The sequence below is a fragment of the Myiozetetes cayanensis genome, unplaced genomic scaffold (assembly GCF_022539395.1).
Source record: "Myiozetetes cayanensis isolate MyiCay16 unplaced genomic scaffold, myiCay2020 scf5-8, whole genome shotgun sequence".
NCBI lineage: Eukaryota > Metazoa > Chordata > Aves > Passeriformes > Tyrannidae > Myiozetetes > Myiozetetes cayanensis.
The window spans coordinates 61,857,320-61,876,414 of record NW_026087742.1 but is presented as its reverse complement, the minus strand read 5'-3'; the positions used below and the strand labels follow the sequence as shown (position 1 = coordinate 61,876,414).

At 35.7% G+C, this 19,095-nt stretch overlaps 1 protein-coding gene across 3 annotated transcripts in view; it reads left to right on the top strand.

Moving 5' to 3' along the window:
* The window catches only part of INTS6 (integrator complex subunit 6), a 38,851-nt gene that overhangs the window by 4,307 nt on the left and 15,449 nt on the right, over positions 1-19,095 (top strand). For all 3 annotated transcript variants that reach the window (XM_050331375.1, XM_050331374.1, XM_050331373.1), the window contains exon 4: positions 13,959-14,048. In XM_050331375.1, coding sequence (XP_050187332.1) covers positions 13,959-14,048 — 90 coding nt within the window. The remainder of the gene's footprint in view (positions 1-13,958; positions 14,049-19,095) is intronic.

The following is a 19,095-nucleotide window of genomic DNA, read 5'->3' as shown; positions in this document are numbered from 1 at the left end:
TTTACAAACACTTTGTCCTAGGCAGGATTGGTAGATCCAGATTTTTGTGAAGGCTTTTGTCAAGACAGAAAGGTTTTGGAAAGTACACATATTTTACGGTGACTGTTTCTTTAATTTTTGTAGCACTTTGAGATTGATAAATCCAGTATTATACTGCTTGAATCCAATAATAGCTTTTCCTCCCATAGTATGCTTTGGGATGATTATGATAGCAGAAGAATGAATGTTCAAATAGGGTGTCAGCTTTTAGCCTTCGCTAAAAATAGCAGTCCTTCTCACCTTCTGCATTTATGGCGAGCTTAGGAAAAAATACAGGATTGGGATGTCTTCAGGAAGAAAGCAGTTTAAACACATGAAGTTCAGGGAGCGTTTACTGTCATACAAAGTGTTGTACTTCATTAACCCAGTTTGCACTTAGCTAATTGACTTCTCTTATTTTTCTCCAGTAAAGCTTCTCCATTATTTCAGGTAGTCTGAAATACTTAGCCTTTTACTAGCAGATTTTTTTTTTTTGTCCTCTTGGAATACACTCCTAAGTCTTACAGCCGTGGTTTGTTCAGCAGTACATATATAATCACAATTTAACTAAATAGTTTTGAGTGAAGTAAATGTGCAGTTTGTAATCTTTGATAGAAGGGTTAAATGCTAATAATTGTCTTTCTGTGGAAACAGAAAACATGGAAAGTATAGCTACTGTTATGTTAAAAAGGTAAACAGATGGTTAAAATGAACCATCAATGTACTTCAATTATTTGAAGTTGGCAGTGAGATTTTGAAGATTAAGCACTGAATCTATAGGAGGCAATATATAGTTTTCAATAGAGTTTTGATACTCACATGCAAAGGACCAACACAGCACTGACAAAACTAGAGTGATGGATGTTTGAAATTGCTAAAGCTCTGATTTTCTGATACCCCATGTGATACCCTTGCTCATTATTTGGGGAATGAAGGTCTCCTGTCTTTTTCAGCAGTATTGCATAGAATAAACTTTGAGAGGCTAAAAGACATGTATCTGAGTGGATTTCAAAGTGGTTGAGTTGATATATCAAGGTATTTTTACAGATTTTTTGGGGGGTAAAATTTTGTTTTAATACTACAGATAGAGTGCTTTTCAGTAAGAAGTTTGATGTAAAACACCTCATGCTAACTTAGTTGTTTTGCAACAGAATAGTCAACCATAACACTTCTGTAATGCAAGTGGACTTAGGATTTTTCATTCACAGTGCTGCCTGAAGTTAGACTAATGCATGAAACTGTTTGGATGACTTACCAGGCTGTGTGCAGTCTTGGTGAAAGCCTTTTTTTTTTTTTTTTTCCTATGGTGCATTTCACATATGAACAGAAGTATAACTAAGAAATATTGAGACAAACTAAAATCCAAATGGAATTCAACTGATAAAGAGTATTTTGAGAACTTAAAAATATGCTGAGGGCCGGAAGGAGATATTTCTGACCTGGAAGTTGAAAGGTATCCTGTATCATTGGCATTGTTTTAAACACCTTAAGTTTTTCCCAGGTGTTTTATTCATGCCACATATGACCATCAAACAATACAATCCTAGGTTAACTGCTACTTCATAGTTCTCTCTGAATACATGGTTAGACCCATTCATAGCTACAGTAGCAGAATTGCTGATGTGCTCACACAGTAGAACTTAACATTGGTCTGTATAGATCAGCGTGCTTTGCCATAATGACTTAATTTCTACAGTATTCCAAATACAGGTAAATAACATACCTAGGAGATCAAGTTTAATCATCCTTGTAGGCACAAGACAGCTTTAAGTCACACATTGTAGGCTGACTCCTTGCTTATGTGCTTATCCAAGCAAAGTTTAGGTTAGCATTTCTTGCTTTGTATCATGTTGGCAAAGTTGCACAGGCAGTTCACTTCCTATGTTGGTAAAGGCAGAAGTTTGCACTTCTAGAGTAGTTCTGTTCTGTTTTTTTTTTTTTTTTTTTGCTTCCATTCCCCAATAAAACCAAATGGGAATAGTAAACAACAAAGCAAGCTTAAGCATGGCAGAAATATATGTAAGAAATGGTTTCTCATTGTCTTCTGTGGAATAAAAATGGTTTTAACATAAACCTATATGCCTGCTAATGTCAAAGAGCTATGTGTGAAGTGCAGGTGAAAACCATTCTCACTTGTTACATGATGAAATTAAGCATATTGGTTTGAATATATATACCTTTTAGGCTGTAACATTTAAACATACCATCTTGTCCACCCTTGACATCTTTATAATTTTTAGTTAGTTTTGTTTTATAAACACCTTTAATGAGATCTACAACAGGCACTCCTGAAGTGTTTTTTCACATTGTGAGGTGGAACTGCTTTGCTGTTCACCCTTGCCAGCACAACAAAACTCAGTGAAAGTCTCAATAATAAGTGTTCTGAAAAATCACATTTTTAATTCTAATCCAGTGTATTTTTTAAATAATTAATACAAACTTATGCAAAGTACTTTATTTTTTCAAGTGAAAACAATCTCATCAGTCTGTTCCCGTAGCAGAAAGAAGTAAGGTACTTCATGTTCTGAATGTGCTCTGACCACTTTGAATCTTTAGGTGCTTAGTATTTAAATGTGATTTGGAAGGGGCAGTGCCACATGTTCATTGTGGCTTTGATTTTTAGGGTGTCAGATGAGCTGGCACTGCCAGAGCTTAAGCAGATGAGATAGATGTCTGTCTGTGGCTGATATTCTTGGATTCACTAAAAAGTCATCAGAGGAAGTCTGAGGACAGTTAAGAGCACCAAAATTTTATCTCTTGGCTTGACTTTCTGAAACATTTATTTGCTTCAGGTCATTATAGCCTCCTTGGATATGCTAACCTTTGTTATTTGGGTGCTCCCATAGCTGAAGTGTTCTTGTCTTTTTGAAATGTATTTGCATTACATCACAACCAGTTGTCAGAGGGGCAGTACAAATACCCATGGATAATGAGCCAGGAGTGATTATCTTGTGAAATACAAGGTGGTTTTTTTTGCTAGTATTTTTCACTGTTTATTTTCTTTAAGATTGTTTTCACTTATTAAATAGTTACTTTCAGTCATGGTTTTCTGTTGTAGACAGTCCATATCTCTGAAGCTTGAAGGAAAGAAATGTTACTTTTGAATGTATCTGACTTTTAATTCAAGGGAGACTCAGTTGAAACTGTTGTGTGGCTTGAGAGCTTGCTTGCTGTTGCTTTCTTCTTCAGGTACATTCTGTACCATGAACAACATAGTCTTTTGGTTCATACAATATTCTCATATCTGCATCTCCCACTTGAAGACTTAATGGTTAGACTTCATGTTGTGATTTTTAACATCGTATGGTCTGGCCCTTTTTTCAAGTTGTTTTCACCTGTTTATGTAACAGCTTGGAATTTCATGTAATTTCTGAGCATTTTATCTTAACTAATACAGAACTCTTCATTAAATGTCCAGTTTTCATTGTGTGATTACGGTGCTAATTTTAATTTTCCAAAGTGTAGACCAGTTTCATTTAAGGAAAAATGAATGCTGCATCAGGAGGTAATGATTTTATGTGTATGTAGGATCTTTCATATGTATTAAAAGATACCTGATTTTTTTTTTTTTTTTAAGATGAACTAACCTGTGAACTGTAAGATTTCTGATGATTCTGTAGTATTTCTGTGAGGTCTAGAAAGGATATCACATTTGTGAAGTATTTTCTATGTATCAGTATATTTTTACTCTTGTAATTGTGAATATTAACAGCAAGCAGGATTTCAGGTTTCCGAATTGCCAGTATATTTTACAAAAAAGATGGAAGGGATTTATTTAATCACTCCAATACCATCAAGTTGACCCCAGTGGACTATATTTTTCAAAAATGTATAGGCAATTTCAAGTCATACATTACTGAGAAATCAGGTGTCTTATCTAAGCACTTTTTGTTTTCATTCTAGGGATAACATCTCTGCCTAAGTTGAGTTGCCCTAGCTTGCATGAATCTATGGTCCACTGTAGATTTAAGCCTGAATTTTCCAGTGGGGAAATTAAGTTAGTGCTCATGGTTAAATTAAAATAGGCAGGTAAGAAGTTGCTGGCTGCAAGATATGATACTAACCTTTTCAGGAACCTTGAATGACTGTTATTGGACACTGAACAGATAAGATTTCTGGTTGTATGAGAAAACAGAGAACTTGTCAAAATCTGATCCTACTCTAGTTATTCTAACATGGATGGTCACTGTGGATCTTGCAGTACTACAGTGGTAGGTAACTAAAATAGCAGATAAATGTTTATTATGTCTAATGTAGTTCTGTGCTTTGAACTTCAGAGGTAGATTGAACAAATCCAGAGTAATTATCATTGGAATCAATTTAGGGCAGTGACATTGTATTGTAATGCTCTGTATACAGAAGGAGTGAAAAGTGGCCATCTCTTTCTTCAACAGTTCTACCCTTCCCTGCCCCACCCCCCGCCACTTCCCCGCCTCTGCTTTGAATTCCAGAATGCCAACTTGATTGTATGCATCTATATATAAGACATCTTCAACTTAGGTACCTCCTCTGGTCTGGAACTTACAGTGTTTATAGTTGTGTTTATAGTTGTGCCAAACTTGCCTCAAGTTGTGAGTGTGACTCGATGTAGTAAAATAAGTCAGTGATGGATCAAGGAATGATTAATAAGATGGACTATGAACTCCAGTGGTTCAGAATTTGTTTTAAACCATCTAAGTTGTTCCTGCTCTATTGGTGATAAACTCAAGGAGGGAATTGTGGGCGAGTCGGGAAAGCTACTCAGAAGAGTTGCCCTGTGTTCACAGGTCAATAAGCTACTTTCAGTCAGCTTGTCAGTTGTCTGGATTGTTAATCCTCTAAAAAGGTGTGGAGATTTTTGTGCACAACTGTCCTTTCCCATTGGTGGTATGTATTTTGGTTGGATGTGTTTTGTTTTGTTTTTTGTTCTGTTTGGTTTTTGTGTGTTTTCTCTACTCAGCGTGTTGGCAACTGTAGGAGACTGATTACCTTTCTCCAGTATATGGAGAACAGGGACCTGGCTTAGCACTGTGAATTGCACTGACTGAGCCAGGACCAGCTATGTAAAGTCATTGCTGTGAAACTGAAAGGCAGCTGTAATTAGGGACTTGATCCAGGACTTGACAAGGTCAGTTATATTTGGAATAAAATGTTCAGAAATATTTTTAGGAAGTATGAGCAAAATCATCATGAACCCAGAGTCTTTGGACTTTCAAGTTATGTTTGGTATGGCTGATTATTTTATCTTTTTTAAAAAAAGTTTATAAAAGCTCAAATATAACCTATTTTTAGCAACTTGCATCTACTATATTCGCTCAAATAACTTCAAAAACTGCAAGGATTTGTTGGTGATTGAAATAGTGATTCAATTACTAATCTGTAACTAACTGATAAGGTGCATCTTTTTCTTTAACTGAGAATTTCCATTATATTAAAAATAAGGTCCAAGTTGTGATCACAGTTGCTTTTGCTGCTTACATAGCTCAATTAATTTAATTTCAGAGAACTAAAGTTCTTTCCTTTGTGGGATTAACATATATCTGTCATGTAAGTACTTAAATGTTTTGAATGTTAGTGGCTTTTTCTTCATTCTAATGCTGGTTTTCACTGTTCATTTACTTGCTGCAATTCATTATATATGAAATGTTTATGACTTTTTTTTGAGACTGTCACGTAATTGTGAAAGATAGGACTGAATTGTTTTTGAAACTTAGCAAGGACCTTTTCTAAATTGGAGCACTTAGAAGTTAATCAAGCAGTTATTACTTATATAATATGATATTTAAAACTCAATTAAATCTGTTCTTAAATGAAAGAAACAGGACAAACCTATATACTAAACTGTAATTTTTGAAAACTCTCACTTAGTAATGTTGGGACTTCTATCCCAACATTTATGCACAAAAAGACATTGGGGTATCTTGAGGTTTTAAGCTTGATGCCTAAGTAAATTCTACCATGTATTCATCATTCCTTTATTGTTCAACATGAACAGTCTTAAACTGTTTCCTTGACATACACCTTCTGTCTTCACATGTGCACTCTTCGATATGGAGATTTTGTATTCCAGATGATCAGTTCTTGCATTGAATCTCCTTTTCAGGCTGCTTTGAGTTGCTTTTTTTTTTTTTTTTAGTTTTGGTTTTGTTCTTGGCACAGACTTTTTGACAGAATTCCAAAATGACTGAAGTTGCACAATTAAATAGTCTTTAAGCAGTACATTCAGTGCCAGACTTGGAAACCCAGAATGTATAAAGTTATGAGCATCTATAAAAATGATACCAAGCACAGAATTTTCTTGTTACATGTTTCAAGATGGATATGCAATGAAGTCATTTCCTATACAACACACACTTGCAAGCTCAAGCAAAGCTAATAGCTGATATGGTTAAATATATTTCTGTGGCATTTTTACTTTTGAAAATGGGTTTGTCTTTTTTTTGTGCAGTTCAGATGTTTTGTCTCTAGTATTTCTAATTGTAGAAGTGATATCTGACTGGTTCTTTGGTTTTTACTTTGTAGCTCTCAGACTGGGCATGGCTAGTGTAAGATGGTGTATGTTTGGAGGATCAGTAGTTCATTGAACCCATGAATAGTTATTTTTGTAAAGATTTTTGAAAATAATGCTTAGGACCAAAATACGAAGAAGCAAATTAGTTCTTTTCATCCCATTTATTTTCCTAAGTACCTTAAATTTTCTTTTCTTAAATTGAACTTAGGTAACCTGTGTTATGAAGATAATGATTGTTTCAAGAATTCTCCATTCTTATATTCTGTAACTGATGTACTGAAGAGTTTGATCTCTGGCTCAGCTTTAGAAGAAGTCTGCTGTTACAATTTTGTTCTGCTTTGAAAACCTTTTGCTGACTTTTTTTTTTTAAACCTGCAACTGATTTGTTCTAGTTGCCTGAAATACACAAAGTTTCATGCCACTAAATGTCCTAACTGTGTGTAAAAATTTCCATCTACTGCTAATCTGTAGTACCAGTAAGGGATGAAGTGAAAACCATGTAACTACCTCGTAATCCTTCACAGATATTCCACATAAGAAACTGGTGTGTATCTTGGGTGTTGTAGTAACTCTTAGGTATTTGTAATGTAGTTAACTGAAGAATTCTCTAGAATATGGCAAATTAGTTTGTCTTTGATAACCTTGCTGTAGTCTATAGAGAAGGACAGCTGTATGTAACTGAACTTAGGTTTTGTAATCCCTTCACCTCATGGAGGAAAGATCTCTCTTGGTGACCATCATTACTGTAAAATCATTGCTGTTGATACATTGACTTTCACAGTGTGAATTAGTGCAGGAGAAATCATTACTGCTTGAACAGCATTTTCCATTTCCTTAGGAGGCAAGGTGGTGGGTTACTGGAAGCATGAGTTCAGACCTTGATGAAATCTAGCAGACTTTCTTAAAACTCTGTTTTTAAGGTTTTCTCCAAAAGACAAAATGATTTGAGATAAAATTTTTTTTTTTTACCTTCAGAAGAAGAGAGAAGTGTGTATGTAATGCACTTGAATGTTTATGGCTGAGCCTTCCGAAAGATGGGCAACCAAATGGAGAAGTGGAATGATAGAGTATGTGCTGCTCCTGGGTCAGAAAACCATGAATCAACTGTTGGATTAAACATAGTTATATTAAGAAATTAGAATTCAGTGATTAAATACTTCTTATTTATAGCTATGAAATTACATTTAGGGGTTTTAGGTATACAGTTTTGAGATAATATGCAAATAGACCATGCCTCAGTTTTATCTTGCTACTCAGATCACCTCATACCAGGACAGATTTTGTAAACTTGTGCCCCCTCTGCTGGCTAGTGCTCCAATTACAAAGTAAAATACAAGTTAATGTAGATGAGGTTCTCTCTGATATGCTATTTTGGCCAAATGTTCCTTTTATGCCAGTAAAACTACAGAAAAATCCGTGTGAGTTCTGATTTGTGAGAATCAACAGTGGTGTTGAGTTGGTGTTTCATAGTACATAGTTACTGCTACGGGCACAGTCAAGACTTCAGCATTTTTTCTTTCCCTCATCCCTCAGTTGAAGAGATTTGGTGTTTTTATCCACTCTTGTGTGTGGGTTTATTGTTTCTTCTATAGAGCAATTAGATTCTTACGGTTCTTGGGACTACGGAGGGCTACACTTTGGACTTCTAAAAGCTGCTACTATCTGTCTTTCTGATGGTAATTTTCCCCTTGAGATATAGAGCTCTCTTATTTTGGTTGTAGTAAGGGGATCTTTTAGGTCATTTTTAACAGGTGATTAATTTACCCGTGTTCTTTCTGAAACCTGTCTGTGGGTGATGTAGTATTTCCAGCTGCCTATCATGAAGGGAAGGCAGAGCAGAAGTCCTTGCATCTTAGATACTGCAAGGAGAGCTAGAAGATTTCAGTATTATAATAGAAAATATTTGTCCATATTGTAGATGTTTGTGGACTAGCATTAATAGTAAGAATCCTCCTTCAACCATTTCAGAAAAACACTGGGCGCTTTTTCTTGGTGGTAGTGTAATTTCTGGAATAGGGCTTTCATTATGTTGTCTCATAAGATTGCTGTTTGTGACTGATCTGGTGTCTTTCCATTAATCAGGCATCAAGGGAGATTTCTGGTTTACATTAAAATCTCTTTTATGACTTGAAATCCTTGTAATAGATTTCAAAACACTTATCCTGTGTAAAACTCAAGCTGGTTGCTGTAGCTTTCTACAAAAGTGGTCTTGAAATATGTCTACTGTACAAATATCTGATCATCTACTACTAAGACAGAATTGCTGCCACTGCAAAACTGTATTATATATTGAAAAATCAACAGCATCAGGGGAATATATCAATCTTTATGGACAGCAAGACAGAGATGAGTTAGAAGCTTTCTTTGTGCATGAAGTTTATCTTGTCAGATCTTCATCCCTTACAGACAGAATTCGAGTATGTTCTTCAGCTCTTCAACTCCTTCATGTTGAAGTAACAGAAATCTCTCTGACACTGAAGATGTTCCTGTTCAAGGAGTCAGGTTCAATTCTAAAACAGCCATAATAAGTATCGTTTTTATCATGCAGTTTCAGTCACTTGGATAACACTTGGTAAATTTAGAGATGCTGTATTTTTCAGTCTGGCCACAGAATTATGGAGCTCTTGTGACATATCCTGTGAGAAGTCTGTTTTATCAAAGCAAATGCTGTGGTAGAATTGGACTCCTCTTCTTGCTCTACCCCCAGCATATTGTTCTTGTGTTCTGGTAGATAAAAGTTTCATAGTGTTTGTGCTAAGTATTAGTTAGGTTATATGCAGCATGGCTTCTATTGGGAAAGCTTCCGTTTAAAGACATTCTGCTCCTTATCAAGTAGGAGGAAAGAATTTACTAGTTTATCAAAGTTGAAAGCATATTAATTCCTGAAGTATTATAGTGCATTACATATATGTGCATGATTATGGTATGTGTCTGCATATATTTGAAAAAATCTTAAAGGCAAAGTAGTTTTTGTGCAATTTTCTTGCCATAATTGCTTCACTAAACATTTATTTCACTAGAATACTGCAGTGATACCAGTGTATTTGTGACTTGGGAAACAGTTGTGTGAAAGCATAAAATACAATTGGTTCTATAGGTCTTCACAGCTATATTGATGTTTTGCAGAAATAATAGAAAATAGTCAAAGCTGCTGAAAATGTGAGTAGGACAAGTAAAAAATTGCACGAGATGCTACAGCTACACGAGATGCTACTCTCTCTACAGAGATGTAATTGCATCTCTGTGTACTTGACTGATAGTGTTCTGCTTTGAGCAATGAAGGGGAAAGTAATAAAACGTTTACTTATGTCTTAGACACTCTATGATTTTGCTGAAATGCAACTGAAGTTTCTAAGATACAAAAAGTAAGTGAAAAACATGATTGATTTGGACTGTCGGGTTTAGCTTGAAATTCAAGCTCAGTGTTTTGTTATTTTTCTAAGCTGTTATCAGTTAAAGCTAATAATTTTGCTGTCATTCTGACTTTTAGATTTCATTGTAAGCTATTGTTTTTGAACAGTGGTTGCTCACAGATTCTCATGAGCATGTATGAGAATCTCAACCTTTTAAATTCTAGAAAAAAGATTATTGAACTAAAAAACTGATAGAGCACTTCTACATTTCCTGGTCGGGTATCTGACTGTACTGGCATTTAGGGCTGGTACTTGTGAAAATGAAAAGGCTCTGCTGAGATAATATAGTGGGAGATGGATGTGCAGTACAAATTCTGTTAAAATTTATGATTTACTGAAATGAAAGTGTACCTTTTAGATGTTTATTATGTTCTCAAAATGTGTTTTTCCAGTTCTTAGTAATATGTTCTGTTAAAAATATACACTGTATTTCAGTTCACATTTATTTTCAACTTCTAGCCTTTCTTGGGCATGAAGATTTTGTACTACTACATAATAATTTTTTTTTACAGTATTTGCTTGTTGGACGTGTCACTTTTAGTCTCTGATTTGTGTTTTGGTCTCGTGTGTTTTGGTCACGTTTCTACCCTGTCTATTTCTTGAGTTTTTCAGCACTTCTGACTCTGAAATGAATATTTAAATACGTGCATTGAGATAATAGTAGTCTTAAATCAGTCTTCTCTTACTGCAGGTATAATATGGTATACTTGCATATATAAGGTCACAGTAGCTCTTGAATTCCTTTACCTGTAGACTTGGAAGAAGGAAAAAAATCATGGATGTGTTAAGCAGTCATGCTGAAACTTGATGCGAAGCTTATTTGGCAATAGAAGTGAATTCTTAGTTGTGAGAGTCTTAACTAGGTACTAATGTGTTGATGATAATTTGATACACTCCTGGCTTGATCTCAGGCTCCCTCTGAGAGCATCACACGAGCTGAGATGGGATGGCTGTGCCTCTCACTGTGATGCCCTGTGAGCTCAGTGGTGCTCACAGCTCTTTATTTGTTTTGTATTATCTGAGCTACTTCAGCTGGAGACCGAAGAAATGGCAACCAATGCAACTGAGTTGCTTTGTGATTTGGAACAAGTAGCTCTGAAGCTGTCTTAATTGTTCAAATGAAAGTGCTGTGTAACAGATAAGTTAGTTTTAAGGCTTTGAATATCTTTCTTGTTCTTTTCTTAGCCAAGCAAGCAGGCTCTGATGTTGATGTTGAGTTTTAAATAACTTTCTTCCAAAAAGAGAGGTGTGGGTTTTTTTGGTGCATATCTGTCTTTGAAAATGTGAATTGTAGGGGAATGAAAAATCCTCCTTGTACCATTTTACACTACTTGGTGATTGAACAGAATCGTCAGCTGGGTGCTTCTTTTCTTAGTACTTTCACCACTTCTACAAACCTTCAGAAGGAAAAGCAATTTGTTGAAAAGAACTTGCTTTTGAAATGAACAAAACCTCATGGTGATTAGTTAGTTGTCAGAATAGGTTGTGAGCAGGCTTATTATTTACACCTTGTTATCCTGAGCTGCTTTTCAGTGCATTGCAGCATACCTGTGAGTTGCCAAAAGCTGGTAGTGTACGCTGTCACCCACTGTTTCACTGCATATCCAAAATAATTGGGCTGGACGGAATTGATTACCTATGTGTTAACCATCAATAGTGCTGCTATGTATTTTGAAGAATATGATATTTCTAAGATGTGTAAATTCCAAGTGGTATATATCTAGAGGAAGAGAAACGGAAAGCAATTTGATTACTGTAGAATTAGATAAATTAGATTGATGTAAAGTTCTCAACCAATCATTGGCAAAAGTGCTGCAGTTTAGTTCAAAAAATTGGAAAGTGTCTGGAATTTAATTTTGTGAAATTTACAAAAATATCTGAGTTTTGAGAGCTTATATAAATAAGAGGAGGGTTTTTTTTTAGGAATACTTGACCTAATACTGGCTTTGTATGCCTTCATAAAGCTGAGGTGAGGAGCAGGGTCAGAAGAGTCTATGGTGTTCCTTAAAAATTAATGACCTGGAAATTTTTAATCAAAAATAGTAGATCTCAGTAATGGGCACTTTCACTGAAAATCTTTCTTGATACATTCTGAATATGTGTTGGTTATAAGTATGTTGGTGATCCTCCTTTTTACAGGTACAATGCTTGTGAAATGATAAAAATCAGACTGAGGATGAAGACATTCCCCCTCAGACCTGTTTCCTGGGGGAACTCAAGTTTCTAAACTCTTGTTTCTTCTCTTATGATTTTATCATCATTCTAAGACAAAACTGGTTAAATTTAAGGCTAAAACTTTAGATGAGTACAACTAAAAAAAAGTACAGTTGAGAAATTAAGAAGTTTTTAAAGATAATGAGGATATCCAGATAATAGGCATTGTCAGAGACTAAATTTTTAATACTTTATTTCAAATAGCACCACAATATTGACACAGAGCTTTGGTTATGACATCCTAAATCTAAAAATCTTATTTTTATTAAATGTCAATTAATTTTACACATTTATTAGCAATAAAGTTAAAATATTTTTGTTCTTTTCCTCTATTTAGAAACCCTTCTTTAGTAGTATTTCAGTGCAATGTAATTAGCTTCCAGCTTATGTTTTGCAGTTGAGGAAAACTATTAGTTGGCAAAATAATGTACTGTAACTGTTTTTAAGAATTAAATAAGGCTAAATATTCTTATGAAATTATTTTAATTGAATTGAGTGTATTTTGAGAGTCCTTAAATTCTTTTGAGTAATTGTTTAAATTGGCTTATGAACTAGCTTAGCTTTCTTAGGAGAGATTGTCTTTTTTAAATTTTATTCTTTCATAATTTTTGTAATAATGGCATGCTATTTTAAAAGAAATCAAGATTTTTCACTGAGGTTTGAAAAAATATTGAGTGAATAACTTAATTTTTTTGTTACCATACACAAAAATCACTGTAAACATGGTCTTGCCACAGTAGACAATATTTCAGGTAATATTTCTGTTCTAAGCACACAATCAATAGGTGATGCTTTATATTTAATGGTTCTAAAAAAAAATGGATTTTCAAGGCCTTTTTCTTAAAACCTGTTAGCTTTCTCCTCATATTTTTAGAGCCAGTTGTAAGCGTTCATGAACTACTTTGTCTTTATAAGAAGCAGAACTAGGCTGTGGGTGTAGATTTTTTTTTTGTTGTTTTCTGAAGAAGGAAAATAAGGCTTTGATCTTGGTAAGAGAAGAAGAGTAGGACCTACTAAACAAAATATTATGATGACTTTTATTCAGTCCTTTTTTAACCCTAGGTAGAGTGGAATGTGCTACCTGGTCTTGGAGTTGCTAGGTGCATGGATTACTTTGAATTTCTCTTGTTCAGGAGGGACAGAAAGCTCCTAGAATATTGGCAGTAGGAAAAGGAAGTGCCAATAACTGACCAAGTCTTTTTGTTACAGCTGGAGTAGTTGAATGTCATGGGATCACAAAATGTCTTGTTCTTTATGCGTTTGTCTTAAATGATTCATGTGGAAAGTTCATCTGTTTCTTGAATATTTGTTTCTGAAGTAAATTTTGCATGTTTGATTGAACCACTGTAATCAAAATGTAACTGGTGCTATTTATGTCAGTGTTAATACATAGAGTATTAGTTCTTAACCCAGGGTCATGATCCCTGGATACTATGCTAATGCTTTACTTGAACACACAATAATTAAATCACACATCAACCCTGCAATAGGGGAAAACAAAAGTATGGGTTTCGAGGAGACAATTACTTCTCCTAACAGCTGCTAGTTTGTCAGGATACTACAGTATGCATTATTTGTGAAGTCCTGTTACCCAATTTTGCTGTGTTTTTGTATACATTTATTACATACAGATATGTTAAGTGCCTAGCTTTTCATGGCTTAACTGTAAAAAGGCTCAGAAGCTCATTGCACTGTACTGTGTAGTATGTGAGAATACCTTGGGCTTCATTGTTTTGTTGCTGGGTATCAGTGGCATTTAATGACTGCACTGAATGTTATGGATTTGTTACACCATTTTAAGTGAAACTGCTTTTTTTCCCTAGGGACGAAACCCTTTTTTTCTGGAGCCAGCAATAATTATTACAGTTACTGATGGAAGTAAATTAACCACTACCAGTGGGATACAGGAAGAGGTAAGGTCTGACTGCTGTTTACAGCAATGTGTACTAAACGTGGTGTTACAGTAGTGTTTACAGTAGGAGCACAAATGCTCATTAATAGCTTAAACTTGCGTGTGTTTTGCTTTTAAAGTATTTTTTTGCAACAGTACTACAAAAAGCTGATTAACTTCTTACTTACTTCATGTGACAGAAGTCTGTGACAGAACTGTTTGGTTGTATCTGTTTAGTAAACTGAGTTTTCTATTTCTATCCAGGGAGTTCATGGCTTTTCAGACATTGCTAGCAGAAGAAATTGATTTCTATAAAGTGTGTATGTCTTTAACTGGTCTAGATAGAAGTTCTTTGGGTATAGACCCGAGTTAAAGTGATTTCCCAAAGGATGTGGTCACTAGAGAGTATGTGAAATGCACCACTTTCACACTAGGTTCTTAAAAATAAATATATAATGTGTATAATTAAATCAGTAGTCCTTATAATCCAAGATAAGAGCTGAAGAAATGTATTTCAAATTAAATCTGTAGAGCAGTTTAAAATCAAGATCTTAATTTACTGGAGTACCTGCTCAGACATCTGGCAAACTCAGCTATACTGATGCACTGAACTATTTTAACTTACTGATTGTTTTGAATTCTTCCCTTAAAAAGATGGAAGTCACTAGGGATAGGGTTGGTCTAGCCAGCTGAGTGCCCATTCCATGCAGTAGTAAAAACCCCAATCAAATCAAACAATAACAAATCCCTTTTCAGGGAAAAAAATTAATACTGAAAGGTCTGTTTTAAAACTTAAGGACAGGATTCAGACTTTTGCCTGTGCTACACCACATTTGACTATACAGATTAGCTTCTCATATATTGCTGTTCATTAGTTATTCAAATTTCTCCTAATAATCTGTTATATTGCATTCTTACAGACTTACAGAAGTTGTCTGTATGAAAAGTGATATTTGAGTGTTTTTGTAATGTATCTGATTTAGAGGAAGAAAGTTGAATGACCTCATAATTTTGTGGACTACTAACAAATGAGCATAGCCAGTAACTGAAAGGGAATTCCTGGATCCATGATAACAAGTAGGTTATATGTATAAAAACTTTACTTCCATCATATTTTTTTACCCAATAAGCTATTTTCAGCTTAATCTGATGATTGAATGGGTGTGGTCCAAAATACCAAGAGAAGAGTGTGACACTTATACAGTCTTCTACAACATACAGTGCTGTTAGTAGCAAAGTACTATTTTGTGTAGTCTCTTAGCTGTGTTTCTTGGAGAGAAGCACCTTCTCTGCTCTCAGATAACTAACTTGTAAAATCTGACATGGACATTCTGGAATAAGGACACCAAGGTGCACAGAGGGTGAAGCAAATGACATCGTGGTAGAGGCTGAGAACTGGGTGTGTTCAGCCTTTGGTAGAGAAGCTTGTATTGTTTTACCACCGTTTGCAACACTTAAAGGGGCAGGGAGCCTGGTTTTCCTTGGAGGTGCTCAGGACTGCGGTGAGAGGCAGCAGCTGCAAATTGTACCAGAAGAAGTTCTGGTTGGATATCAAGAAACTTTAATATATGAGTGACTGAACACTGGCATAGATTGTCCAGTGGTTGTGGAGATAGTAAAAGCTGATTTGGACAAGGTCCTGAGCAGTCAAAAAGTCCTGGACTGTAGAGCCTTCATGTGTCCATTCTAATGCACACAGTGCATTCTGTTACATTCATTTCCTTTCATCTTGTTCATTATCTGAAATAATTTAGGTAAGAAAGCTGTATTTGTTGTCATAAACTCTTTTACAGCAAGAGTCAGGATTTCTTTTTTATAGCCAGCAAGTGGTTTTTTTTTTCTTTTCCTTTAAATGTGGGTACAGCTTTCTTACCTCAGTCTTCAAAAGAAGGTATTTTCTTAGTCTGGCAACCATTTGGTCATACAGTCACATCTTTAAACTGTTGTAACTTATGTTGAGAAAAAGGATTTTCTAGTGACTGCTCTAATCTAGTAAATTTAGGCTTGGCTCGTGAGCAGTGCTGACTGGTAAGTGTGTGCTACGTTGTAACATCAGGCCAAATTTGACACATGATTTGGTGATTGTGTAGTTATGTTCTAGAAATGTAGAGTCTGCTTTAATGATAGTGAACTACTAATTTTTTTGGTAAATAAGCTCGTAAGGCATTGTCTTCTGGTGGAATGGGAAGTGACCAGGGCTCTTACTTCCTGCAAGACAAAATACAAGTTTGAGTGCTTTTCCATAGCATACTGGGTATGTGCTTCATATGTGCTTCATTCCCAGCAATGGAAGTGATTTTTTTTTTTCCTCTTTTGCTGTAGGTGTACTGGTAGGAACACTTTTAACAGTATCAAAGAGCAGAGGAATAAAGCATCAAAGGGTGCTTCTGTTTTTCCGGGCTCATTTTTTGCTTGTGTCAGTATGTGTCCTATTGGTCAGAATTTTTCTTAGTGTAGCTTGTGTCCTTTACAGTTACCTCTCAAGTTGGGCTTGCAGAAATTAACAAGAATTAGTATAGTAACACCACCCTGGAGATAGAAAAGTTCATTGCTGCTCTTTGGTTCAATTACAAAGCTTTTCAGTCACTTTCAAATGTCTGTTTTGTTCTTTGGGTTTGACTTGGGGAAGGCTTTTCAGAGTTGGAAGTGATCATATCCCACTGGCTATGACAGGTGTTTTTACTTCTTACTGTCGACTAAGGCAGTATATTTTTAATTCTTTTAAGACATATATACAAGAGAACCAACAGAATGTTGGTTTTTTTGAAAGCCTGTGAAGCCAGTATGGAACCTGGAGGCAGGTTTTCTCAAACCTTTGTTATTGTATTGAACATTTGTTTTCTTACCCATGAAATCAGTTTATCACTATGGGAACACTGTCATTTGCCCTAGTGTGAAGCAGTCAAGCTTAAACCCTGTTTCCGAGCTCTTGCTGAATTCTTCAGATGTCCTTTTCCTTTGTAGATTTTATTATGGGTTTTGCAGATAAAGAGACTTACTTGTTCAGTGCGTTGTCTCTTGTATGCAGTTCCTCAGATTGAAGACCAAAATGATAGTCTGTGCAATTATCTCCACCTGTACAAGTTAGTAACACTTTCAGTTCTGTGTCTTCTGCCTTTCTAATACATTAGTGCTGATGTACTAAAGAATGCCAGTATCAGTTCTACATTCAGCAAGACTTGTTGGCCAGACTCTTCCCTCTATTCACTTGTCCCAGTTATAACTTGAGGAGGGGATGGGCTCACAGTGTTGGCAAACTATCATTAATTAGTTGGTCTCATGCTATGGATTCCTGATGGGAGTGGCTTTTGCTTCTGACCTGATCCCTCAAATCTGTTGTTAGCCCTTTCTTCATCTTTCCTTTAACAAATGTTTGATTTCTTGAAGAGATTTCTCTTATTCCTCTTTATATTATGAAAAAAATCATACTTTTCCAGTTTTCCAGCTGCTGTGTTCCCATGTCCTCCTTCTACATACCCTCTGTTTTAAGAGGAAGCATTAAACTCCTGTTTGCAAGACTGAAACTGGGTTATTGTCCTGTTGATACATTCTGATGAATGATTATGCCAGCAGAAAGCATGAACAGTGCTTCTTGGTTTCTGTATGTTTCAGTTACAAGAGACTCTTACAGGAGGAATCAGTGATTTTTGTCTTCCTCCTTGAACTGTTTGGCATTGTCATATTGATCCTTCCTAGGGTCAATCATCTTGCATCCCTGTTGTAACAACTGCAACAAGTGGCAAGGTCCTACTTACTTTCAGGAATAATCAAGACCTGTAAACGCTCCATTATATTGGAGTTCCTCCAGTTAGAAATCTAGACTCAAAAAGAAAATTTTGCAAGAAGTGTGGCAAATACCATTAAAAGCATTTTCCCATTCTTTCTCATCCTTATTATTCCTGTTAGTAGCAGTTTTGGGGTTTGCAGCATTTGACACAGCTCTAAAGCTTTTGATATGTGTGTTTTTGGTGTGTAACCATCAGCTCAGTGAGCACTTGCTTGTGGTTAATGCTGGCATTGGAACCATGGAGTATATCCACGGCATTGACATGGTATGCCAGTTGACCTTGGTGTCTCTTTGTGGTCTTAAGTTATCTCATATGGAAGAGCAATTTGTGGCTTTCTGTCTGTATGTTACAACTGCATGAAAAAAGATGTGAAAATGTAATGCTGTTGATAACTGTAAGTAGAGTTTCTCAGTCTATCAAGAGCTGATTTTCTTAATTGGACTTGAATACAGTTACCCACCCTTAAGTCCTCTAAGGGTGAAATGCTGCATTTGCTTGAAATGTTAGATGTGTCTTGTCTTTCTATGGGTAGCAGGAAAGCATGCAAGGAAGGTTGCTTGAAGATAGATTTTTTTTTTAAGAACTTTTTTTTTAGATGGAAAAAGAGAAGGTGACTGTCTCTGTATGGATATTTTTATTCTGTGCCTGATGTGTAACAACCTTCTATGAGATTTCCCAAGATGGAGCTGGCTGTAATTATCTGGGTACTAAAGCTTAGGCAATGCTGGTGCTGCCCTATTCTAATGTATGTGATCTCTTCAACACAATGCTGTCCTCCACCCCCTCTTGGTTCTTGAATATTTTAGTGGTTTTAAAAGCAAGCAAGAGGGGAATAAAGTATACACTATCTTATTGTATTGTTGTGGCATTTGGGCATGTTAGGGTTTGTGTGTTCTCCTACAAAATTAGTATTGAGTCAAAACTGCTGGTTTCTGGTACTAAGGTGGGAGAAGGCTTTTGTGTGATATACACAGACAATGTGTTGAAGACCATTGCTGGTAAATAACTTCCCTCTTAATAGTTAAGTCTACGTTTTTCTCAACAGCCAGTATGAAAGACAAAGAGGAAAATATGTGCATGCCTTCATATTGAAATATGCACAGGGAAAGAAAGAAAATGCAAGATATAGAATTCTAGGCTCATTTTGTGCTAGGTATGCAGTTGCTATAGTAATGCAATACCAGTTTAAAAGAAAAGCTAACTGGAGGTGAGAAGACAGACTTACTGATGTCTATGGGGAATGAGGTGGTTTGAATCTATAACTTCACTAGTAGAAATGTT